Here is a 26,909-nt window from a genome sequence, read left to right as displayed (position 1 = left end):
GACTGTCTAGCTGTTGCAAAACTACAACTCCCAGCATGCCCTGACAGCTCCAGTAAGCTGATAATGGTGGCACAAACTGTGATCATATTTTCTAATACGTGGAAGTCATGTCCTTGTAGATGTCCAGCAGGGTGACAACCAATATGGCCGCCATTACAGCTCCCATAAGGGTTATCCTGAATATCAAACATGGCTCATGATGGAATACAGGCAAGAACTATCCTGTCCACAGTGCAGTGTTATAGATGAGCCATATATATATATATATATATATATATATATATATATATATATATACTGTACCCAGGGGGAAGATTTAGCAGTTGCACATAGCAACCACTCCTGCTTTCCTTTACAAAGAGCTGGAATAGGGTTGCTATGGGCAACAACTCCACGTTTCCATTGCGCCATATTTCTGAGATCGGCGCTCAGAGACTGTAGGGGGGGGGGACTGTCTCTGTTGCCCATAGCAACCAATCACAGCGCAGCTTTCACTTTACACATTGTTCATAAAAATAAAAGTTGCATTGTGATTGCAATTACATTACAGTATGAGGAAGCAGGAGATGGAGCACAGAATGTATTAAAAAAAGAAAAAGATGTTGTCTCTGTCCTCACCACATAGAAGAGAATGATGGGGGTAGTTTATTAATTTGGTTGCCCATGGCAACCAATCACCTTCCGGCTCTCATTTATTTGAATGGATGTTGCATCCTGATTGGTTGCTATGGGCAGCTGCTCCTCTTCCCCTTTGCACCAGTTTGGCCCATCACCCCCATCATTGTATTCTCGAGCTCCGTTGCCCCATGCGCTCCCTGTTTCTGTATATTTGCCCCCCCTCGCAGTGTACGTGCCCCCTTGTCTCTCTTCCCCCATCTCCCCCTGTGTCTCGTCTTTAGTCCTCCCCCACTCTCTGCAGTTGGTCTGTGTGTTGCCTGCGGTGAAGAGAACAGGAATGTCCCCCCCTCTCCCTCTACGTCACAGCTGATGTGTCTTGTTCCTCCAGCCCATTCCTCCTCTCCCTTCAGTCATCATATTCTTCTCTTCTGTCCCTCTTCCCTCTATCATTCTGCATCCCCCTCTCCTGCACTTATACCCTCTGTCCTCACAACATAGAAGGTGATGATGATGATGTGACTCCCCCTCCCACCACCACCACCATCATCCTCCTGCTCCTGCTGGTCCTCCCCTCCTCTCCCTCCTCTTTGCAGTGCTGAGAACCGTCCGGCTATGAATCCGCTGTTAACTCCCAATCTCCTTCTGCTTTCCTCGGATTCCCCTCTGCAGTCAGGGGAGAGCCCCACATCCCCTTCGCAGTCCTCGCTACTACTAGGAGCCCCCTATGCCCAAGGTGGGGGGGCCTCGGCTTTGCGCAATGACTTTGGTTCCAACATCAGCGTCTTGAAGACCCTCAACCTGAGATTCCGCTGCTTCTTGGCCAAGGTTCATGAGCTGGAACGTAGGAACCGTTCTCTGGAGAGGGCGTTGGAGAGAGCCCAAGGAGCGGGGCCCATCACCAGGGACCAGGCCGTCCAGACCGGCTTTGTGGGGCCTATCTTACCGCCGCCTCTTCTGGGGCTCACCCGTCCAACTCCAACTCCTCCCCCTCCTCAGCCATGGGTGTACGGGTCACGGAGGCTGATGACCAGGTCCGATGTGAGCTCGGTTGGTGCCGGATGTGGAGCTTATTGGGGTCACGCCGATGGGGTCGGAGTTCAGATCGATACCATCACCCCAGAGATCAGAGCTCTGTACAATGTATTGGGGAAAGTCAAGAGGGAGCGAGATGCCTACAAGCAGAGGTAAGGACCATGCATATTATCACCTACAGGACATCGCCTCGAAAAGTCCCTGACTTTGGTGAAGTCACGTAATATACTGGTGAACATAATACATGATGGGTGACAACCACCAATGATCTCCATTACATCACCCATAAGGTTTGACACCCAGATTTCCAAAGACCATGAATGTCATCAGAATCCCACCACGTTCCCTACTCCAATTCTCCTCCAGTGTCACCAGATCTGAGCCCGTCCAACTCCGGCAACAGATGACAGGTGACAACCACAAACGGCCACCATAACTTTCTGCCCACAGGAGTTACCACTCAACTTTCCATAGACTCTGACTACCATGTGTATACCCTTCTCTGCTTTCTGTCTGTTTTCTACTGATGACACTAGTTATGGTATAATATTCATGAATCAGGAGGCTCAGGATGAACATTATTAAAGGTCTCCCCCCTAGACGGGACTGAGCGTATAAATATATGGGGATTTAAATGTCCGACAAACTAGATGTATATACTATTATACCTACAGCTATGAGTGCTATGACTCAAACCCCTAGGCCCAAGAGCTTGCACTTTAAACGTAAACCATGCAGCAGCCTAGGGGTGGGGTGAGATGAGGTTTCAGTGGTAATAGTTTGGTGGAGACCGTCTGTAAATCAAGCTTAAATATAGACGCTGACTGCAGGACCAGGCCTTATAGAGAGCTATATACTATAGATAGAGAAAGGGAACTAATATATGAATACAGCACAGAGATAATATAAAGGTATAATGGATAGGTGACTATAATATACATGTAGTACACGTTGTGGAAGGCAGAGATAACAAAAGTTACATGACCCAAACTACACAGAAGTCACATCATGTATGAGCCCTGCAGGTCATCACTAGGTACAGGTGGTTGTGTACTGTGTGTAGCCTGGACCCAGGGTTTAGATGTTAGAGCTGGTACTATACTACTATGGTGTTGTATTATTTTAATGGTAATGTGCACTAGATCTATCAAAAAGTTTTTTTAAGTTAACTTGGAACAGTCAGGTGACACTGTTATGGAGGATCTGTAGATGACACTGTAATGGGGGATCTGTAGCTGACACTCTTATGCAGGATCTGTAGATGACACTGTTATGGGGATCTGTACATAACACTGTTATGGTGATCTGTTGCTTACACTGTTATGGGGATCTGTACATGACCCTGTTATGGGGATCTGTAGATGACCATTTAGATGACACTCTAATGCCGGATCTGTAGATGACACTGTTATGGAGATCTTAAGATGTCACTGTTATGGGGGATCTGTAGATGACACTGTTATGGGGGAATCTGTAGATGATGGTGTTATGGGGATCTATAGATGACACTGTTATGAGGAATTTGTAGATGACACTGTTATGGGAGAATCTGTAGATGACACTGTTATGGGGATCTATAGATTACACTACTATGGGGGATGTGTGGATGACACTGTTATGGAGGATCTGTAGATGAAACTGGTATGGGGAGATCGGTAGATGACACTGTTATGGGGGATGTGTAGATAACACTGTGTTATGGGGGGATGTGTAGATGACACTGTTATGGGGGATGTGTAGATAACACTGTGTTATGGGGGGATGTGTAGATGACACTGTTATGGGGATCTGTAGATAATGGTGTTATGAGGATCTATAGATGTCACTGTTATGGGGGATCTATAGATGTCTCTGCTATGGCTGATCTGTAGGTGACACTTATGAGGAATGTGTAGATGACGCTGTTATAGGGATCTGTAGGTGACACTGTTATGGGGAAACTGTAGATGATGGTATTATGGGGATCGATAGATGTCACTTTTATGGCGGATCTGTAGATGACACTGTTATGCAGGATGTGTAGATGACACTGTTATGGGGGATCTGTAGATGACACTGTTATGGGGGATTTGTATATGACACTGTTATGGGGAGATCTGTAGATGACACTGTTATGGAGGATGTGTAGATGACACTGTTATGGATGATCTGTAGATGGCACTGTTATGGGGGATGTGTAGATGACACTGTTATGGTGGATCTGTAGATGACACTGTTATGGGGGATGAGTAGATGACACTGTTATGGGGGATGTGTAGATGACACTGTTATGGGGGATGTGTAGATGACACTGTTATGGGGGATGTGTAGATGACACTGGTATGGGGGATGTGTTGATGACACTGTTATGGGGGATCTGTAGATTACACTGCTTTGGGGATCTATAGATGACAATGTTACGGGGGATGTGTAGATGACACGGTTATGGGGGATGTGTAGATGACACTGTTATGGGGGATCTGTAGATGTCTCGGTTATGGGGGATCTGTAGATGTCTCGGTTATGGGGGATCTGTAGATGACACTGTGTTATGGGGATATGTAGATGACACTGTTATGGGGTACTGTGGCTGTTACTGTTATGGGGGATGTGTAGATGACACTGTTATGGGGCTTGTGTAGATGTGTTATGGAGAAGGTGTAGATGGCACTGTTATGGGGGATGTGTAGATGACACTGTTATGGGGCATGTGTAGATGTGTTATGGAGAAGGTGTAGATGGCACTGTTATGGGGGATGTGTAGATGACACTGTTATGGGGGATGTGTAGATGACACTGTTATGGGGGATGTGTAGATGACACTGTTATGGGGGATCTGTAGATGTGTTATGGGGGATGTGTAGATGACACTGTTATGCAGGATGTGTAGATGACACTGTTATGGGGGATGTGTAGATGACACTAATATGAGGATCTGTAGATGACACTGTTATGGGGGATCTGTAGATGACACTGTTATGGGGGATGTGTAGATGACACTGTTATGGGGAATGTGTAGATGAAACTGATATGGGGGGGATCTGTAGATGACACTGTTATGGGGAGATCTGTAGATGACACTGTTATGGGGGATCTGTAGATGTCTTGGTTATGGGGATGTGTAGGTGACACTGGTATGGGGGATATGTAGATGACACTGTTATGGGGGATCTGTAGATGACACTGTGTTATGGGGGATCTGTAGATGACACTGTAATGGGGATGTGTAGGTGACACCGTTATGGGGGATGTGTAGATGACACTGTTATGGGGAGATCTGTAGATGACAGTTATGGGGAATGTGTAGATGAAACTGATATGGGGGGGGATCTGTAGATGACACTGTTATGGGGAGATCTGTAGATGACACTGTTATGGGGGATCTGTAGATGTCTTGGTTATGGGGATGTGTAGGTGACACTGGTATGGGGGATATGTAGATGACACTGTGTTATGGGGGATGTGTAGATGACACTGTTATGGGGGATCTGTAGATGACACTGTTATGGGGATGTGTAGGTGACACCGTTATGGGGGATGTGTAGGTGACACCGTTATGGGGGATGTGTAGATGACACTGTTATGGGGAGATCTGTAGATGACACTGTTATGGGGGATCTGTAGATGTCTCGGTTATGGGGATGTGTAGATGACACTGTTATGGATGATGTGTAGATGGCACTGTGTTATGGGGGATCTGTAGATGACACTGTGTTATGGGGGATGTGTAGATGACACTGTTATGGGGGATCTGTAGATGTCTCGGTTATGGGGGATCTGTAGATGTCTCGGTTATGGGGGATGTGTAGGTGACACCGTTATGGGGGATGTGTAGGTGACACTGTTATGGGGGATCTGTAGATGACACTTATGGGGGATCTGTAGATGACACTGTTATGGGGGATGTGTAGATGACACTGTTATGGGGGATGTGTAGATTACACTGTTATCGGAGATCTGTAGATTACACTGTTGTGGGGATCTGTAGATGACACTGTTATGGGGATCTGTAGATTACACTGTTATCGGAGATCTGTAGATTACACTGTTGTGGGGATCTGTAGATGACACTGTTATGGGGATCTGTACATGACTTTGTTATGGGGGATGTGTAGATGTGTTATGGGGGATGTGCAGATGACACTGTTATGGGGGATGTGTAGATGACACTGTTATGGGGGATGTGTAGATGTGTTATGGGGGATGTGCAGATGACACTGTTATGGGGGATCTGTGGATGACACTGGTATGGGGGATCTGTAGATGACACTGTTATGGGAGATCTGTAGATGACACTGTTATGGGGGATCTGTAGATGACACTGTTATGGGGATCTGTGGATGACACTGTTATGGGGGATGTGTAGATGACACTTTTATGGGGGATGTGTAGATGACACTGTTATGGGGGATCTGTGGATGACACTGGTATGGGGGATGTGTAGATGTGTTATGGGGGATGTGTAGATGACACTGTTATGGGGGATGTGTAGATGACACTGTTATGGGGGATCTGTGGATGACACTGTTATGGGGGATGTGTAGATGACACTGTTATGGGGGATCTGTGGATGACACTGTTATGGGGGATGTGTAGATGACACTGTTATGGGGGATGTGTAGATGACACTGTTATGGGGGATCTGTGGATGACACTGTTATGGGGGATGTGTAGATGACACTGTTATGGGGGATCTGTGGATGACACTGTTATGGGGGATGTGTAGATGACACTGTTATGGGGGATGTGTAGATGTGTTATGGGGGATGTGTAGATGACACTGTTATGGGGATGTGTAGATGACACTGTTATGGGGGATCTGTAGATGTGTTATGGGGGATCTGTAGATGTGTTATGGGGGATCTGTGGATGACACTGTTATGGGGGGGTCTGTGGATGATTTTAATTATTTTACCATTTTAAGATCTCCGCTTGCTGTTAGTGAAAGGAAATGTTTTTGTTCATATAACAAACTCAGGTCGTACAGATCTGATCCTCCTCCCAGCTGATCTATACACCTATATGATTGTAGGTGATGAGAGCTGCAGCCTATATATTATATAGGAGGATGATGAGGATGAGTGTTAGTCGCCGCCCCCTCCTCACTGCTGGCTCTGCAGTATTTCTGGTCAGTGATGGGAAGTGTCTGTCATGTATCAGCCAGACACATTTAAAGGGCCGCACACGTGTCTCCATGATGGCTGAGAGTCATTTATAGACTGTTATCTGTGAGAGCCGCAGTGTGTGACAGTGATACAGTGTGCAGCCCCCCAGTATTCAGGGCTGATAGATGGGGGAGGGGAGGGGTCTCTTCCCACCTCATTTCTTTGTTACTTGGCTTAAACTATTTATATTTTCCCATTATATTTCATAGTTATATTATTTACATATACTGGAGTCATTTAAAGGGTTCTTCGATCTACCAGATGGGCGCTCGCTTATACAGCAGGTAGGGCCGTCTAATACAGCGATCTATAACTTTTATCTGGGGTCAATATTGGCGGCAAGTGTCCGTTTGCCTACAGCGCCTCCACATCAACTTGTTTCAAAAAATTATACAAAATTGTATTTTACTTCAACTGGTGTCAAAAAGTTATATAGATTTGTCCTTTACTTCTGTTTTAAAATCTCCAATCTTCCAGTACTTTTTAGCTGCTGTATGTCCTGCAGGAAGTGGTGTATTCTCTCCAGTCTGACACAGTGCTCTCTGCTGCCACCTCTGTCCATGTCAGGAACTGTCCAGAGCAGCAGCAAATCCCCATAGAAAACCTCTCCTGCTGGACAGTTCCTGACATGGACAGAGGTGGCAGCAGAGAGCACTGTGTCACACAAGAATACACCACTTCCTGCAGGACATACAGCAGCTGATAAGTACTGGAAGGTTGGAGATTTTTAAATAGAAGTAAATAACAAATCTGTAGCCAGTTGATTTTAAAGAGAAATAGTTTTTTTTTCGGGAGTTCCCCTTTAAGACTAAGTCTAGTTCTAGATAAGCTCATTCCGACCACAAGTCTCAGTGCGTCCATGGATCTGGAAGCATCATACAATCCATCTACAATGCTTTCCTGTTGGCTTAGCAGACCTTCCATCAGACTGGGCCGTGCAGCCATAATCCAGTCATCTGATACTGGTCTAGAACAATACAGCGACTGCAGAAAGGTTGGCGCAGCCAAGAGACACCAGCACAGCTAAGAAAGTCAGTGGTGCTAAACTGCAATCCAGATGTGACTACGACCACAATGCAACAGCGGCCAGAACTGGATCCAAGATGGATCTGTGGTTGCGGCCACTTGTGACCCCATTCACACTTAGTAGTTGTGCAGTACCAGTGTGACCTGATGGTTTGTACACAGCAATGGGATCACACACTGTAGTTATAGCCAAAACCAGGAGGGGTTTCCATAAAGAGGAAACCAATGCCGGAAGGATTTGCACTGTTTTCAGTGTATTGGCTATAAGTACTATGTGAGAATCTGGCTGCAGGGGACTGATCTTAAAGTGTCACTGTCGTTTTATTTTGTTTGTTTGGTTTTTTTGCAGAAATCAATGGTACAGATGATTTTAAGAAACTTTGTAATTGGGTTTATTAGGCAAATATGCCATTATCTGCATTCAAAAAGACTTTCCCCAGGTCCCCCCTCCCCCTCCTCCTCTCTCTCATTCACTGCTTATTATCAGGAAATCTTGACTGTTAATCATCAGTCGAGCCCTGACTGTTCTATGGAAAGGGGAGGGGGGAGGAGGAAGGAAGAAGATTAGTCGTCAGCAGAAAATAGAGAACAAAGGATTACACAGCGGGAGCTGTGTGAAAGCCGGTATTCAGAGGTCAGAGAGGTCAGTGCTGACTTCAGAGGAGATAGTCCAGTGATGTAGCTGTAAATTAACTCTTTGTTGTCCTTTTTTGGTGCCTAATCTCCCTCCACCCCTTCCCTCTCCTTAGAGAACAATGAAGACAGGGGGAGAGAGCTTCAAACTGCTTTTTCATGATAAAAATGCATTTTTCAGCTAATAAACCCAATTACAAAGTTTCTTAAAATTGCCTGTACTATTGATTTCTGGGGAAAAAAAATTAAACAACAGGTACACTTTAACTAGAGAGTGAAAGCTGCATATGTCGCAAGACTGTACACAACCCAATGCCTGTGGACTGCAGCTGCCGCTCTATAGCTAATAAACAGCCCGAGGGGCTCGCTGTCTCTGGGCCTGAGGCCGCGTTCCCACACAATAATATATGCACCAAAACAACCCGCACCCCATTGTATCTACAGTCTTCATACTGGGCGCACATGTAAGAACACATGCTGTGTGACCGCATAGCTTACATGTCCGTGTGTGCTTATCAGCAATATCACTAAATAGAATAACCTAAAGCAGAAACGTTCAGTTTTTCAGACCTAAAATACAGCTGTTTTATGTACATAATTTAAAAGGGTGGTTCCCATCTGATAGTAAAGTTAAAGGGGTTATCTAGCATTAGAAAAACATAAGACAGCACCACTCTCGTCTCCAGTTTGGGTGCAGCTTACTCCATTTGTTCCATTGAAGTGGACGGAGCTTAAAGTGCCATTGTCGTTATAACTTTCAAAATCTAAATCAGCAGTAGATGTGATATAAAGCAAGTTTACAATTTACATTTATTACTGTTTTGTTTTTTTGTTATCTTGGAGAACACGGCACTTCCTGTTTTCTGACTCTTCTCAAAAAAAAGGAAACAGACAGAAAACAGGAAGTGCTGTGTATCCCAGGTCATCTGAGCGCTCACAGAGAGAAGGCGTCATGTGGTTGATGGGCACATTGAGCTGTGACTCTCTGTACTGGCCGGAATTCCTGTGTTTAGTCTGTTTTTTCAACAAGCAAAAGTCAGAAAATCTGCCTTCAGGAGACTGGACCTGGATACAGTAAGTATAGCTGTTATATAGCTGCCTTCAGTAGACTGGACCTGGATACAGTAAGTATAGCTGGTATATAGCTGCTTTCAGGAGACTGGACCTGGATACAGTAAGTATAGTTGTTATATAGCTGCTTTCAGGAGACTGGGCCTGGATACAGTAAGTATAGCTGTTATATAGCTGCCTTCAGGAGACTGGGCCTGGATACAGTAAGTATAGCTGCTATATAGCTGCCTTCTGGAGACTGGACCGTGATACAGTAAGTATAGGTGTTATATAGCTGCCTTCAGGAGACTGGACTTGGATACAGTAAGTATAGCTGTTATATAGCTGCCTTCAGGAGACTGGACTTGGATACAGTAAGTATAGCTGTTATATAGCTACCTTCAGGAGACTGGACCTGGATACAGTAAGTATAGCTGGTATATAGCTGCTTTCAGGAGACTGGACCTGGATACAGTAACTATAGCTGTTATATAGCTGCCTTCAGTAGACTGGACCTGGATACAGTAAGTGTAGCTGGTATATAGCTGCTTTCAGGAGACTGGACCTGGATACAGTAAGTATAGCTGGTATATAGCTGCTTTCAGGAGACTGGACGTGGATACAGTAAGTATAGTTGTTATATAGCTGCTTTCAGGAGACTGGGCCTGGATACAGTAAGTATAGCTGTTATATAGCTGCCTTCAGGAGACTGGGCCTGGATACAGTAAGTATAGCTGCTATATAGCTATCTTCTGGAGACTGGACCGTGATACAGTAAGTATAGCTGTTATATAGCTGCCATCAGGAGACTGGACCCGGATAGAGTACGTACAGCTGTTATATAGCAGCCTTCAGGAGACTGGGCCTGGATACAGTAAGTATAGCTGTTATATAGCAACCTTCAGGGGAATGGACCTGGATACAGTAAGTATAGATGTTATATAGCAGCCTTCAGGAGACTGGACCTGGATACAGTAAGTATAGCTGTTATATAGCAACCTTCAGGGGAATGGACCTGGATACAGTAAGTATAGATGTTATATAGCTGCCTTCAGGAAACTGGACCTGGATACAGTAAGTATAGCTGTTATATAGCTGCCTTCAGGAGACTGGACCTGGATACAGTAAGTATAGCTGTTATATAGCTGCCTTCAGGAGACTGGACCTGGATACAGTAAGTATAACTCTTATATAGCAGCCTTCAGGAGACTGGACCTGGATACAGTAAGTATAGCTGTTATATAGCTGCCTTCAGGAGACTGGACCTGGATTTCTGGTAAGTATAACTGTTATATAGCTGCCTTCAGGAGACTGGACCTGGATTTTTGGTAAGTTCAGCTTTGTTTTATAGCATGATAACAACAAAAAATAATGAATGTATATTGTAAACTTTTTTCTACTGTTGATTTAGATTTTGATTTAATTGCAACCCAGACCTGAATTGGAGCAGTGCTGTCTCTGAAAGAAAGTGGCCATGTTTTTCTAATACTGGATAACCCCTTTAACTCCTATCTACAACATAGGGATAGCCAGCTGATCCCAGGGGGTCTCACTGTTTTGACCCCAAGTGATCTCAAGAACACGGACCCCAATCTCCCATTGGAGTGGATTAGCGGATCACACATGCACCACTGCACCATTCATTCCTTATAGCAGCACCTGAAAACACAGTAAATGAAGAGGCAGCAGGCATGTGAGGCCCACCGCTCCACTCTAACAGGAGGCTTGGGTCCTTGAGATCACGTGACTGGACCCCTGCGATCTGCTACTTATCCTTAAAGCTAGGTGATAACTTTGCGATGGGAATACTCCCTTTAAGATATTGCAAGAAGCAATAGATGTATTTTGGACTGTTTACCCAAAATATGCCCTAAATTACGTGCCAAAATACCAATGGCAATGCTGACATGCTGCAAAAGAGCCCACCATAAGAGTTACATGAAATGTGTGAGAACTGATGATCTACCATTATAGCAGAAAAAGGGTATATTAAGTTTTCCACTAGGTGTCAGTATTATCTATGTTCTTATATGTATTGCACAGCTGAAGTCAGTAATGGGTTAAGGATTTTGTACCTTGTGTTTTATGCTGGCCAATAAGAGGTGCTCTTTTCCTCTCTAACTATCCTCTCTCTTCTTTCTCCTGTATGCACTCATCCCCACGGCTCACAGGCAGGCACACAACAGGCCCCTGTAGGAGGAGTTTCACTGGTGGAGGAAGTACACTGGTTGATGCTAGGACCCCTGTCAGGGACAGCAGTTCAGTCAGTTGAGTCTAGCCACAAGTGTGAACACATGACTTTAGAGACCAACGCTTCTTCTACCACAACCACTATATCTACTATGCAGTACTAAGCACACAAAAGGGTAGTCACAAACAGTAGTCACCATGGAACACCCTGACACATGCCAGGAACACATCTAAACAGAGCAGGGCAGTATCCTGAACAAGATAAGAACTAGCCTTAGTATGACAAAGCAACCGGTATATAAAGGTCTATGTATCCTACTGCGCAGCGCAGGTAACTGGGAAAACTTGGACACCTAGCTACACCACATAACCATGACTGGGGCTCGTACTACCCCACTGGGACGGGTTCTAAGATACAAGGGGGCAGAAGGCGGTAAGACATTGTCTATACGTGAGTACGAGTAACACTTCACTATTGAAGATATACAGTACACAGCTACACTGGGTTAGGGCTCCTCTGGCAAACTCCTCTCCTCTGCTCTACTCCTCAGTCTTCAAGCACTTCTACAACTATCTTTCTTTTACTTCTCTCAAGCACCTACCTCAAGCACTAAGGTCAAGGATTCAAGTGTGACAAGCGTATCTATATGTGTACTGTAACCTGGAAAGTTCTACAGTAAAGCTGTTATATTTTTATAATACGAACGGGACTCCACGCCACCACACACCTGGGGTTATTTTTCCCCCTTCTGTGGGTGGCAGTACCAACAGTCTGGGTGGGTCAGTTGCCACTCAGGACTGCTGTGACAAGAGACCAAGGGACCCACTACAACCCGCCAGGTCACTGACCATTTGGGGAACACAGCCAGCAACACAACAGACAAGTGGAGGGGTGTAGGACTGGGTCGGACTATGCAGAGTTTGTCAGTATAAATCAGGGGTAGAGAACCTTGGCCCTCCAGTTGTTGCAAAACTACACCTCCCATCATGACTGGATAGCCAAAGCTTTAGTATGGCTGTCCAGGCATGATGGGAATTGTAATTTTGAAACAGCTGGAGGGTTGAAGGTTCTCCATCTCTGGTATAAATAGTCAGCCGGCTGCATAGGAGAAACAGTAGGAAATTTTGAATTAAAATAACAAGTGTGTAAGTAATATAGTCGGCCTGCAGGCAACTTAGGGAGAGGCAATGGCGTGAATCTAATTATTGGAATGACAGGGTCACATAGCAGTCATATAACTCCCGTCACAGATGACAGCTACAGTAGGAAGGAGCCAGACGACAATTTCAAAATTTCGAAAACATCTGTCAGTTTCTGAGTATCTCAAAGTCCAGTAGATCCTAAATGATTCCATGTAATGTTACTTCAGATAGGAAGAAAGGGGTATGGAACATAGGTCCCCTATCTAATCAGGATGGGGATTCATCTTCAGATCTGAATTCATGTAAATTAACTGAAAGGATTCTTAATAAATTGCTATTAGGATGAAAATGCGTTAGCCTGAAGCGGATACATTTATATTTCCCACAAGCCTTTGTGCCGGATTCAGTTTTACATTGTATCTGCTCATCTGCAAATGGGTTGGAGAATCATATGTTCTCGATTTTAAGTTGAAATCCAGAAGATTAAATTTACCAAAATTTTAACATTTTTAGACAGATGGCACAGGGGAAATAAAAAAGCAATGTCCATATTATAGACTCTTTTTTTTTTTCATAATTAAAAAAAAAATCCTATAATTTGAAATTTGGTTTTAACATTTGGACCAGCAAAGTTCTATCACATGTATTTCACAGATTTGACACAGATATATGATATTACTGAGAGTTATTATCAATGATATTACACATTTACATTAATGGAAAGTAAGAACAAGGTGGGGTCAGGGTGATCATACACATTACAGAGAAATGGGCTGATAGTTGAGCTACCATTGAATGAACAATCATCTGATGAACAATCATTCCACAGTCACATGATTTAGTCCATATTTTACTATAACATTTCTCCCAACTGATCATATTATGTAAATCAATGACCCTGAGCGAGGGACATTGATGATGACAACCTGCATAAGGGAGAGTAACACAAAACCTTATGGGCAGTAAGACATAAGATAAAAGCCTAGATTTAGCTTTCAGACACAGCATTGACCCTCTAGTGAAGGAGGACAGGCTCAGCTTGTATTCACACAATCCAGGCTCTTCTTTGCACATGGCTCTAGCTAAGCCCCACCCCCAATTTTCTGTGCTCTGTCTTGGTGTTTCTATGAGTGAATGAAAGCCTGAAGAATATTCCCCTTGTGTCCATTAATTACGATCACAGATTTAATGTTTAATTCCATATACAGTATTCATTATATTATTCTCCAATATGGGATACTATATTTAAAGGGGTTGTCCGGCGCTAAAAAATTATTCACAGAATAACACACATTACAAACTTATACAACTTTGTAATGTATGTTATGTCTGTGAATGGCCCCCTTCCCCGTGTCCCACCACCCCCACCCGTGTACCCGGAAGTGTGGTGCGCTATACATACCTGTCACGTGCCGACCACGGTCTCCGATCCTCAGCAGTGACGTCTTCTTCGGCCACGTCATCAGCTGCTCAGCTGCGATTGGCTGAGCACAGTTATGCTCAGCCAATCGCGGCTGAGCTTCGGATGACGCTGCAGAGGGCGGCCGGCACTCGGGAAGATCCGCCGGCCGCCCGAAGAAGACGTCACTGCTGAGGATCGGAGACCGTGGTCGGCACGTGACAGGTATGTATAGCGCACCACACTTCCGGGTACACGTGCGGGGGTGGTGGGACACGGGGAAGGGGGCCATTCACAGACATAACATACATTACAAAGTTGTATAACTTTGTAATGTGTGTTATTCTGTGAATAATTTTTTAGCGCCGGACAACCCCTTTAAAAAAAATCTTTCAAATCAACTGGTGTCAAAAAGTTATATAGATTTGTCATTTACTTCTGTTTAAAAATCTCCAGTCTTCAAGTACTTATCAGCTGCTGTTTGTCCTGCAGGAAGTGGTGTGTTTTTTTCCAGTCTGACACAGTGCTCTCTGCTGCCACCTCTGTCCATGTCAGGAACTGTCCAGAGCAGTAGCAAATCCCCATAGAAAAACTGTCCTGCTTTGGACAGTTCCTGACATGGACAGAGGTGGCAGCAGAGAGCACTGTGTCAGACTGGGAAGGAAACACCACTTCCTGCAGGACATACATCAACTGATAAGTATTGGAAGAATTTAGATTTTTAAATTGAATTAAACTAAAAATCTGTTTAACTTTCTGATGCCAGTTGATTTAAAGGGGGAAAAAATCACAGGAGTACCCCTTTAAGTACAAGAGAAAACTTGAAATGCCCTTAATGTAATCAGATACTTGTCTTTCTCACATTGAGCTGAGCTTAGATCAGGGCCTGACTGGCCATCTGGCAGCTCTGGCAAATGCCAGATGGGTCTGTGACCTCTGTGGGCTACTCTTCTTCTCCCAACCAGTGAATCAAGTATTTCTCTTCTATTTTGCACAAATTGTGGCAAAAACTACACTGACTTATAAGCAGCTAGAAGCTATGATGATGCCATTAAAGGTTCTTAGCTCTTAGTTCTTAGCTAGAGCTCAGCAGAGTAAATCAGCAACTAAAAGCTCAAGGAACTTTGCATGGGAAAAAGGGTGAGGTAATAAAGAGTCTGTAAGGAAACTGTGCTAAAGGAAAACAGGGTCACCAAGACAAGTTGGAGGTGCTGAGCAGGGGTCTAAAAAGAGGGCCACAGACAGTAGTGTATATGTGAGAAAGAGAACCATGAGCAGGAATGGGGGACCTTGGAGTCTAAACAGACTAATGTCTACATTCTAAGCCTATATTTAATGACAACATTCAAAGAATTCATATATCTATTCTAGATCAATATTATAAGCCTACATTCTATATCAACATTATAGGCCTACATTCTATTAACATTCTATTACATACATTCTATGTCTACAGTTTAAGCCTACATTCTATGTCAACAGTCTAAGCCTACATTCTATGTCAACATTATAGGCCTACATTCTATGTTAACATTCTATTACATACATTCTATGTCTACAGTTTAAGCCTACATTCTATGTCAACATTCTAAACCTAAGTTGTAAGTTAACATTCTATGAGAGCATTCTATGTTTTAAATACTGAGATAGAATGTAGGTTTAGAATGTTATGTCAACATTCTATGGCAAAATTTTGGCATTGTATCTTGTTGTAGAAGTGTGACATAATATTCAAAACCTACATTCTATGTCAACATGTTTTAATAGAATGTCAATGTCATGTTGCCATATAATGTTGTCATAGAATGGTGACATAGAATGTAGGTTTACAACATTGTAAGCCTACATTCTATAACAACATTCTAAGCCAGCATTCAGTGACAACATTCTATGTCAAGGTTCTATGCCAACATTCTAATGTTGTTATGTAAGCTGATGGGGTAGTTTGTGTGCCAGGGCTGTTTTTTGTCTTTTTTGTCCCAGTCCGGCACTGGCTGAGATTATTTTGGAGAAATGTGTAGGATCTAAATGTAACCTTTCATTGCCTTATTATGTGTTTGGTTGGAATTTTGGAAGTTTGACTGAAACTAAAGTTACAAGGGGATTTGAACTTGTTATTTCTAGCCAGGACCAGCCCCAGATTTATACGGCCCTTGGGCGACAGAGCCTTAGTGGGCCCCTACTCACACAGCAGTCGTAATACAGTCACCTAATGTAATGGCTGGGCATCAGCTGTAATCAATTTATATTGCAAAGGTAAAAGCAGAGGGTGAAAGCTGCAAGAATAGCTGCATGCTGGGGTATAACAGCTGCATTGCAGTTGACTTTGCACTGTGGGCTTTAGGTTGCAGCGTGTGGATTGGATTTGTTACAATTTCCTTCACTACAGTGGGCTAGCTGCTGGCAAATCCAGTATACCAAAACCAATATCACCAATAATACCAGTAAACAAGGGCCAAATAATACCAGACCACTGCCATTACCACTATAGTGTTACTATATACAATCCCTCCATACCGCCATATAGTATTAGGCCTTCTCTGTGTGTCCATTTATTATTAAGGCCCCTTTGTGCCCTGTATAGTAGTTAGCCCCCCCCCCCAGGTCCACTCTGTGCCACCATAAAGTAGTTTGTCTCCCTCTATGCATCTCTTTAGCAGTGGGGTCTCCTATGTACCCCTGTAGGTAGTCCCCTTGATAGTTAAAGCATATGAGTAATATCACTTGGGGAAGAAAGTAGCTTCTTATGGGGTCCCCATTGTTATTACTATTAACTAGTTTTAAAGCGCCCTTGATTCCAGAGCACTAGTACCATAATGCTGCCTGTGGTCTGGGTGGGAAGCCAATGGCTCTTCATTAGGGGCGTCTACAGGTGAGGGTGCCGCACCTAGCAGGGGGGCCTGGCACTTGGTGCTAATGCTGGCCCTACTGACTCGTGGTTCGTGGTCATGACTCTCAGTGAAGAACAGGGAGTGCGTGGGGGGATAACTCTGTCCTGAGCAGGTGGCAGGCCCATAGGTTCTTTGTGATAAGGAGGGTGCTACTGAGTGGTACCTGGGAGAGACAGACATGAACATACTAAAAGCATATCTGTACTCTCAAAATAATAAAAAAATTTTTATCCTTTCCCTTGCTTCCTTGGCCGATCACAGGACAGCACCTACAGCACCTTGTAACGTCATAAACTGGTTTGCTGATTGTGGCAGTGCTCTGGTTTGTTATAGATGGCATCTGGGGGGAGAAGGGGGTTATTGATGCACTGACTTCGGAAAGTGCAGAGCACTGAATGGATTTAAATTGAATGATTCATATTAGTTGCGGTGGTCTAAGCGGTGACCTACTGCTACTACTACTAATGATGATACAAGGGACCCCGCCTCAATCAGCTCATTTAGGGCATAACTTGATTTTGTGGGACTACCCCTTTAAGAAGATGACAAAAAGCTGGATGTGTAGTCAGAAACACTGAGCTCCGTTTCAATAAGGTTATGGATATGGACTTTAGGTTCTGAAATGGTTTAAAATTTGATCCTCCCTTTAGGGTGGGCTATACTAGAGCAGGATGCGATGCAGCTCTGACATATCAGCAACATTTAAAAAATGTCCGTAAGTGATTGAGTCCCCTGAAGGATGTGACCGTACAGCAGAATACTGTTGGTAATGCTACAGGGGGTTCGTGTTTCTTCTCTACTCTATTCATGACGTGTGATGGGTCCAGACAAGAAAGTCGCCTCTTCACTTTAGTCACTACACAAATATGTCAATGTATCCCGGGAATGCACTACGGCCCCAGGCCCCCAACGTATCACTGTAGGAATATACCGGTTTATGGGCCATGTGGAAGGACGTTACTGTAGTACTCAGCACTGTACTCAGCTATGTCCATCAATCACGTAGACCGCAAATAGAGTGGTCGCATGTACACGATCAAACTCTAAGACCACCATTCTTGTGATCACTGGGGGTCTCAATGGTTGGTGGTGGCGTAGCTTGGGTTGGCAGCACTCAGGGCAAAGCAAAGTATTGTACCCCACCCCTGAATATAAGAGATTGGTGATGGATGCGTAGTCACTGCTCATCAGAGCCACATGGACAACCTCCTTGATGCCAGCCATTGCCATGAACAACAAAGATGGCAGTAATTAGGTGGTTCTTCTTCTTAAATAATTAACACGACCCTTTTCCCATTTTGCCTCCCAATTAGTAGTCAATTCCCCCACCATTAGGTAGATGGTCCCAGTAAGTAGATAATCCTATCCCACTAGATAAATTCCAAATCCCCCCAGCAGGTCGATAATCCCCCATTATATACAAATCCCCAATAGGTAGATAATTCCCTCCATTAGATAGATGCCCCCAGTACATAGATAGTCCCCTCAATTAGTAAAATGCCCCAATAAGTAAAAAAAAAAAAAAATAATTTTGTACAGCGTTTACCCAAAAATAACACAGTGTCTTAATTTTTGCTCTCAAAGATGCGCTAGGTCTTATTTTCAGAGGATGTCTTATTTTTTCATAAAGGAGAATTTAACATGTCACATGGACAGCAGGGAAAGAGGGTATGGTATGGTGGCTTCTGGCCACCAGGGGGAGCTCAACACAGCACACTTGTACAGCACAGCAGGGACAGCGTGCAGTATGGTGGCTTCTGGCCACCAGGGGGAGCTCAACACAGCACACTTGTACAGCACAGCAGGGACAGCGTACGGTATGGCGGCAGGCGACGGGATAATGGCAGACTGTGTGCAGCCCTATATCTGCCAGTAGGGAACAACGGGGATGGTGGCAGGCGATGGGCCTCTTGATGTCTTGCCTGCACATTTACAAGTGATGGCCAAGGAAGGGAACATTGGGTTTGGAGGCAGGTGACAGTCTTCATGTCCTCCATGCAGCTACTCTGCGACGGACTGTGAAGGTACGGGACAACGGTGACAGGCTAAAAAGAATCACAGCTGCATGCCCTGATGTTCTGATCGGCAGGCATGCTGCCAAACAAAAACTTTGCTAGGTCTTACTTTTGGGGGAGGCCTTATATTTAGCAATTCAGCAAAACCTCTTATTTTCAGGGGATGTCTTATTTTCGGGGAAACAGGGTAGATGGCCTCAGTAGATGTAATCCAGGGCCGCTGGCAGTTGGAAGGAATCGATATGGAAATTATATTCTAAAATGATGTATTTTCTTAAAGTGGGTGGTTCCTTTAAATAAAGTCTAAGTCTATGGACTGTGAACTGAGTGACCTCTCTTACCATGTCTTTTCCCCTGATAACCTGAGTCATCTGAAATGTCCAGGATGCTTGAGATATAATTTGAAGCACGTTGGCAATGTTCTCCTTTGTGCGGATTTGGAAGCTTTCCTAAATATTACTGAGGCTTATGGCCTTCCGTCATCCTGCACCAGGAATGTCTGTGTTACAGGAAGTTCCCTCGAAGGCTCCATAGTTAACTAGCACTATCTACAAACAACATTAACTATTAACACATGTCTTTTTAAAACATGACCCCTTTAATGCCCAACATTATCATTTATGTCTGTGCCTGTGCAGTCACCTGTGGTGGGGCAGCCTTTAGTGACAGCCACAACCTTGTGGAAGCTGCTGGGATTGGGGAAAACGTTCACTGCCCCTTGATGATGCTGGAAGAATGCCCAGATACCCTGGTCCAAAATATATAATTGGGTACTCAACTCATCACATTGGGTACTCAACTCATCACATTATAGGCCACGCGCTACCCATAGGCCACGGGTAGCGTGTGGCCTATGGGTGGTAGGTAATCCCAACCCATTAGCTAGATGGCCCCAGTAGGTAAGCAATTCCCCCATTAGATAGATGGCCCCAGTAGCTAGGTAATACCACCACTGTAGCCTTGCAGCGCTGGAGTCCTGGGTTCAAATCTCTGCCATCAGATAGAAGGCTTCAGTAGGTAGGTAATTCTCCCCCCCCCCCCCCACATTAGATATATGGACTATAGATAGAAGGCTTCAGTAGGTAGGTAATTCTCCCCCCCCCCCCCCACATTAGATATATGGACTATAGATAGAAGGCTTCAGTAGGTAGGTAATTCTCCCCCCCCCCCCATTAGATATATGGACTATAGATAGAAGGCTTCAGTAGGTAGGTAATTCTTCCCCCCCCCCCCCCCCCCCACATTAGATATATGGACTATAGATAGAAGGCTTCAGTAGGTAGGCAATATTTGTAGTTGGTGATATTATTCTTTGTAGTATTGGTCTTCTCACACAGGCTCCATGGCTCAAGTATGATCACCGATCAGAGCTTTCCCTTAGTTGGACCAGGTAGAGTAAAATGTGCAGCTATATTTGCAAGGACAGTGAAAAGAAGCAGATTTGGATGCACTGCCCAGGCCACACTGAAATCTGCATCATGTGAACACAGTCTGATGCTGCGTTTACACGGAACGATTATTGTGCAAATTTGCACGATAACGATCTAATTCGAACGATAATCGCACGTGTAAACGCAACGAACATTCAAGTGACGAGCGAGAGATCGTTCATTTTGATCTTACATGTTCTAAAATCGTCGTTCGCAAAAAATTCACAGATCGTTCCGTGTAAACAGTCATTCACCGATTTTTCCTATGTGCGAAATAGGCTTAAGCGATCGCAAAACGAATTTTTCGGACGATATATCGTTCCGTCTAAACGCTGATCGTTATAAAAAGAAAATAGTTACTTCGAAATCGTACGATCGGGCAAATTATTGTTCCGTGTAAACGTAGCATAAGACTGAACTATAAGGGACACAGCTGCAAAGAACTAGCAGACCATGGATAGCAGCGACCTGAGCGGTTGCCATGGGAACCTGCATCACTTTTACTGATCCGCCGTCTGTATGAGCGGCAGCGGTCGTCTATGTAATATTATAACTGTAGTGTTATTTCCGCTGCATCATTCAGCATAGCTCTTTATATGTATGAGTAGCTGCTACCTCAGCAGATTGTCTCCTCATACAGAGCCCGGGGCTCAGCTGTCACACACACTATGCAGCTGAGCAGTGTTTGGGCCCTGAGGCCTGCAGGCCGGAGTCTGTAGAGAAAGGGGCAGAGGACTCACCCCAGGGGGACACAAGGTGGGGGGGTGGAGATGGGATCCTGTGCATCTTTTAAATCTGCCTCTAAATGTCAGGAAACACAATTTTTGCCCCCAGGGGTTGTTCACTTTATTTTTTTCTTTTAAACCAACTGGTGCCATAAAGGGCCAGAGATTTGTAAATTACTTCCATTAAAAAAATCTAAAGTCTTCCAGGACTTATCAGCTGCTGTATGTCCTGCATGAAGTGGTATTTTCTCCAGTCTGGAGGACAGGAAAGGTTTTCTAAAGAATACACCACTTTCTGCAGGACATACAGCAGCTGATAAGTACTGGAAGACTGGAGACTTGAAATAATTTAATAACAACAATAATAATAATAAACTAGTAATAAAGAATAATTTGCAGTTCTGTTCATGGATTTCTGTATAGTTTTAAACCATGGTTGCCAACTGCACAACTCACCGCATAGGCCCCCCCATACTAGAGGGTGATGGGTGCAGCTATGAGCCCCCCAGCAATCTCATATTTATCACCTCTCTGTAAGTATCTCAGGAATGATCAAATGAGTCACCCACATATCTACATCAATGAACTATTTCACTTTTCAAATGTTTCTCGTTGTTTCATTCCCGTGATACAATGAGTCACATTACGGGAATGAAATTATAAGAATCATGAGAAAAGTTGAATTGTTCACTGGTATATACATGTAAGTGTGTAGGAGGATGGGTGAGTGTGAGATAGACATGCAATAGCCTAGAGGTTGCAGATGGTGGTCCACTTGTGCACTATAGGGGATGGCATTTGTAGTTCGGTGGTGCCGATCCCTGGTATGAAGGTGGGACGGACAGTCACTTGTCAGATAGTGAAGTGTGATGCCACTTCTGAGGTGGTTGGCCGAGCCGGGCCCAGAGATGTTGTGTTGTGACGCCAGTGCCGTTTGGGCACACAGGTATGGTAGCACACCTGCTTTTAGTTTAAAGGGACGGTTATACCTTGTTCCCCTGTGGTCAGTGACCTGCCGGGTTGTTGCGGGGTCCCTTGGGCTGTTGTCACGGTGGTCCGGAGTGGAGTAGTGACTCCCCCGGACTATTGACACTGCCACCCACAGAAAGGGGAGATGTCCCGAAAAAAGTATGTGTACTGTGTTGGTGCGCGGTGAGGAATCACAGGGTCTCTTTATCATAAATAAGATCTGCTTTACTTGGAGAATACTTGTGTGTAGCAGGTCATACAGCTTTGCCTTGAAACAATACTTTACACTTTGTTATAAGCCGATAGGGAGTAGTACAGTCGTGTGGACTGAGTTGTGTGCTGAGAGTAGAGAATCAGAAGAGTAAAGAGAAGGATGTCGTGAGAGTCCCAACCCATAAAGTACTGTGCTCTGCCGGGATGTTGGAGGATGAGGTAGAAGAATACTTGAGAAGAAAGAGAGAATACTTGTGCCTGTGTTTTGACTCTTGGGTCTTTGCACCACCTATTGCCCTACCTATTGCCCTACCAGTGTCAGGGGACCCCTCCTAGTGGGTGACACAAGCCCCAGACCTTGTTACCGGGGATGAGCAGAATGCTGACGGTTCCCTGCTGACACCCGCGCTGCGTGATAGAGTTCATAGGCTTCTAGCAACTTTGCTCTATCCGGATCAGTTACTAGCCTTCTGCTTTGTGGATACTGTCCTGCACTGTCACTCTCCTTGTCCATGGCATGGGTTGAGATGTTCTCTGACTTGTCCTCTCTAGTGAAGGGTTCAACACTGCATAGTGCTGAGTAGCGTTACTGAAGAAGAATCTGTTAGCTGCGTCTTGTCGCTACGGAGTCTAACAACAAAGACCTCTACTCTTCCTCTATCCATGTGACTTCCTATCTACAGCCCCTATAATGTGTGCTGTGAATGGGTGAAGACTGCATACAGAAGAAGTAAAGAGAGAAGAAGAAAACACACTCATTGTTCTACAGATCCATGTGACATACCAACAAACAATAACCCTTACAGTTCTACAGCTGTGCATCAACTAAGTGCATATATTTACAATAGCGACATCTTGTGGCAAAACTTTAACACTACTACATCACCACTTACATACAAAAAGTACAGGCTTTTGCGAAGGGTGTAACCAATAGCAACACCCATGGTGGGACACCACAGTTCCTCTCCTGTATGTACCTGAACCTTGTTCTCTTTACTGTAGAGAGGTTCACTAATCCCTTTGTTTCTCTCCTTGGAGTCAATCATAGCTGTTCGGCTCGCAGTTTGTATTAGAAGTCTTTACATTCAACTGGTGCTGCAGTTCCCAATGGCAGGGTGCAGGCCTTAAAGCATTGTAACTTGGCAGTACCACAGTCCTAGACCATTAGGGTCCTAAAATTTTGCTATGGGGCCCTTGTAAAGTTTATTCTCAATGGCTTAATTTTCTCATTCCTCTCCTTCACTTTCTCAGGTGAAACCAAGTTGAGGTGATGGCCGGGTCAATGTTCTTAGCAGGAGGGGGTATTGCCCCAAACTATCCTGGGACTCTTGACAAATATCATAGTAGAGAGGTTCTCTCTTCCAGAGTCTACACCAGGAGCGGACACAGACTGCATAGGGCCCCTGTGCAAAAAATTTGCCTGGGCCCCCCCATAAGCAAACCAGCAGGGGGCGCAGTATATTTAAAAGTATAGAAGTAGAAGTCTAGGGAGAAGTATATGTAGTGCAATCATCCCCGTCCCCCATCTGCTTCCCATGCAGCAGGTGAACTCCTTAGTTACCATCTATCCCATCTGCCTTCCTCCTTCCCGTACTGCCCACTCATGGGCCTAGCGGGCCTCTCTGTAGGACTGGGCCCCTGTGCAACTGAACAGGCTGCACAAGTGATATGTCCGCCACTGGTCTACACCAATTTAGACCTCTTTCACATGTCCACAATATATGGATGTTGGGAGCTCCGAGATCTGGTCTGCAGTATACTGTCCGTGCACAGACCATATATTGGGGATGTGTGAAAGGGGCCTTGTTCCTAACTTCCTGTTCCTCTCAGTAGAGGCTGGTTAAGGGCAAGCATTTCCCTCTCCTCTGGATGGTGAATTTGACTTTACTAATTTTTCCGCTGCCGTGCTTAGGTTCATATGGATCTAGTTATTTGTTGCTTTTATGCATTTTTGTCTTCTGTTTTAGTTATATTAATTTTTTTACACAATAAAACTTTTTTTTTTCTGTGTTTTCCACTGTGTCGCGAATGTGGGGCCAAAACATTTTCAGCTGCTGTATGTCCTGCAAGAAGTGGTGTATTCTCTCCAGTCTGACACAGTGCTCTCTGCTGCCAGCTCTGTCCATGTCAGGAACTCTCCAGAGCAGCAGCAAATCCCCATAGAAAACCTCTCCTGCTCTCCAGACTGGAAAGAATACACCACTTCCTGCAGGACATACAGCAGCTGATAAGTACTGGAAGACTGGAGATTTTTTTAATAGAAGTAAATTACACTTTCTGGCACCAGTTGATTTGAAAGAAAACCTTTTTTTTTGTGAACAACCCCTTTAAGGGTATAATAGGTTACAATTTACTTATCAATCATTAAAGCAGCAGATTCCTGGTCCTAACAAACATAAGTGTCTGTGTTTTTGTTTCCCTGCTGTGTTTGTGCCTCTAACCTCACATTCTGGCTTAGTTATACATATCTGTTTATTTTGTCCAGAAGGAGCTCCATCTTTCTGTAACCAAGTCCCAAATCTCCAGCATAGAAATAGTCCAGTGATAAAACGCTGCCTGTCCCCAGTCACCACTAGAGGGAGCTCAGGAGCTTTCTGTATACTGTCCATGCACTGAACTGAACTAAATGCAATTAAAACCTAAACCCCCACTAGTGGTGGCCGCAGGCCGACCTGATTTTACTCTATGTCTATCTACAAGATCTGGAGTAGTATATAAAAATACTAATAGTAGAGCACAAATGAATCTATATAGAAAGGATGACTTTGATTTACCTGTGTCTTTCTCCTGCAGATGGGAAGAGGAGTACACGGCTCGTGTCCAGCTACAGCAGAGGGTGAATGAGCTGGATGAGGTAAGACAATCCCTTCTATTATATCACCTTATACATGTCTATGCTACACCCTGCTGCATCCCCGGGGTCATACTCACCATCCACTGACCCATCCTGTGGGCTTATAGGGTACAGGGAGGGCTCTATTAGTTATCTCTCTTGTAATTTGGAGGTTTACTTGTCTGACAAATATAATAACATAAGGTTAGTCGAGGTCAAAGATTTAAGGGGGGCTCCAATATCACCTTTGGAACCTAGACCCCACCTGACCCCCTCATTACAGCTACATATAGGAGTGGCAACACATAGGTCCCTAAAAATATTAGTGCCATCCGCATTGTGTCCCCAAAATAGTACCATACCTTGTGCCCCATAAATACTGCCATACATTGTGCCCCCACAAATAGTGCCGCATATTGTGCCCCCCTAAATAGTACCACACATTGTGCCCCCATAAATAGTGCAACACATTGTGCCCCCATAAATAATGCTGCACATTGTGTCCCCATAAATAGTGCTGCACATTGTGTCCCCATAAATAGTGCTGCACATTGTGTCCCCACAAATAGTGTCGCACATTGTGCCCCATAAATAGTGCCGCACATTGTGTCCCCATAAATAGTGCTGCACATTGTGTCCCCATAAATAGTGCCACACATTGTGCTCCCATGAATAGTGCCGCACATTGTGCCCCCATGAATAGTGCCGCACATTGTGCCCCCATAAATAGTGCCGCACATTGTGCCCCCATAAATAGTGCCGCACATTGTGCCCCCATAAATAGTGCCGCACATTGTGCCCCCATAAATAGTGCCGCACATTGTACCCCCATAGTGCCGCAAATTGTGCCCCCATAAATAGTGCCGCACATTGTGCCCCCATAAATAGGGCCGCACATTGTGCCCCCATAAATAGTGCCGCACATTGTGCCCCCATAAATAGTGCCGCACATTGTGCTCCCATAAATAGTGCCGCACATTGTGCCCCCATAAATAGTGCCGCACATTGTGCCCCCATGAATAGTGCCGCACATTGTGCTCCCATAAATAGTGCCGCATATTGTGCCCCCATAAATAGTGCAACACATTGTGCCCCCATAAATAATGCTGCACATTGTGTCCCCATAAATAGTGCTGCACATTGTGTCCCCATAAATAGTGCTGCACATTGTGTCCCCACAAATAGTGTCGCACATTGTGCCCCATAAATAGTGCCGCACATTGTGTCCCCATAAATAGTGCTGCACATTGTGTCCCCATAAATAGTGCCATACATTGTGTCCGCATAAATAGTGCCGCACATTGTGTCCCCATAAATAGTGCCGCACATTGTGTCCCCATAAATAGTGCTGCACATTGTGTCCCCATAAATAGTGCCATACATTGTGTCCGCATAAATAGTGCCGCACATTGTGTCCCCATAAATAGTGCCGCACATTGTGCCCCCATAAATAGGGCCGCACATTGTGCCCCCATAAATAGTGCCGCACATTGTGCCCCCATAAATAGTGCCGCACATTGTGCTCCCATAAATAGTGCCGCACATTGTGCCCCCATATATAGTGCCGCACATTGTGCCCCCATGAATAGTGCCGCACA

At 44.7% G+C, this 26,909-nt stretch overlaps 1 protein-coding gene across 1 annotated transcript in view; it reads left to right on the top strand.

The window, feature by feature from the left end:
* The first annotated feature begins 941 nt into the window (after positions 1-941).
* The window catches only part of IFFO1 (intermediate filament family orphan 1), a 33,160-nt gene continuing 7,192 nt past the window's right edge, over positions 942-26,909 (top strand). The window contains exons 1-2 of the mRNA XM_069978869.1: positions 942-1,802; positions 25,272-25,332. Coding sequence (XP_069834970.1) covers positions 1,231-1,802; positions 25,272-25,332 — 633 coding nt within the window. The 5' untranslated portion in view covers positions 942-1,230. The remainder of the gene's footprint in view (positions 1,803-25,271; positions 25,333-26,909) is intronic.

Source organism: Dendropsophus ebraccatus, chromosome 8 (assembly GCF_027789765.1).
Source record: "Dendropsophus ebraccatus isolate aDenEbr1 chromosome 8, aDenEbr1.pat, whole genome shotgun sequence".
Lineage (NCBI taxonomy): Eukaryota > Metazoa > Chordata > Amphibia > Anura > Hylidae > Dendropsophus > Dendropsophus ebraccatus.
Note: the sequence above shows the minus strand (reverse complement) of the source record. Positions and strands in the feature narration are given on the sequence as shown.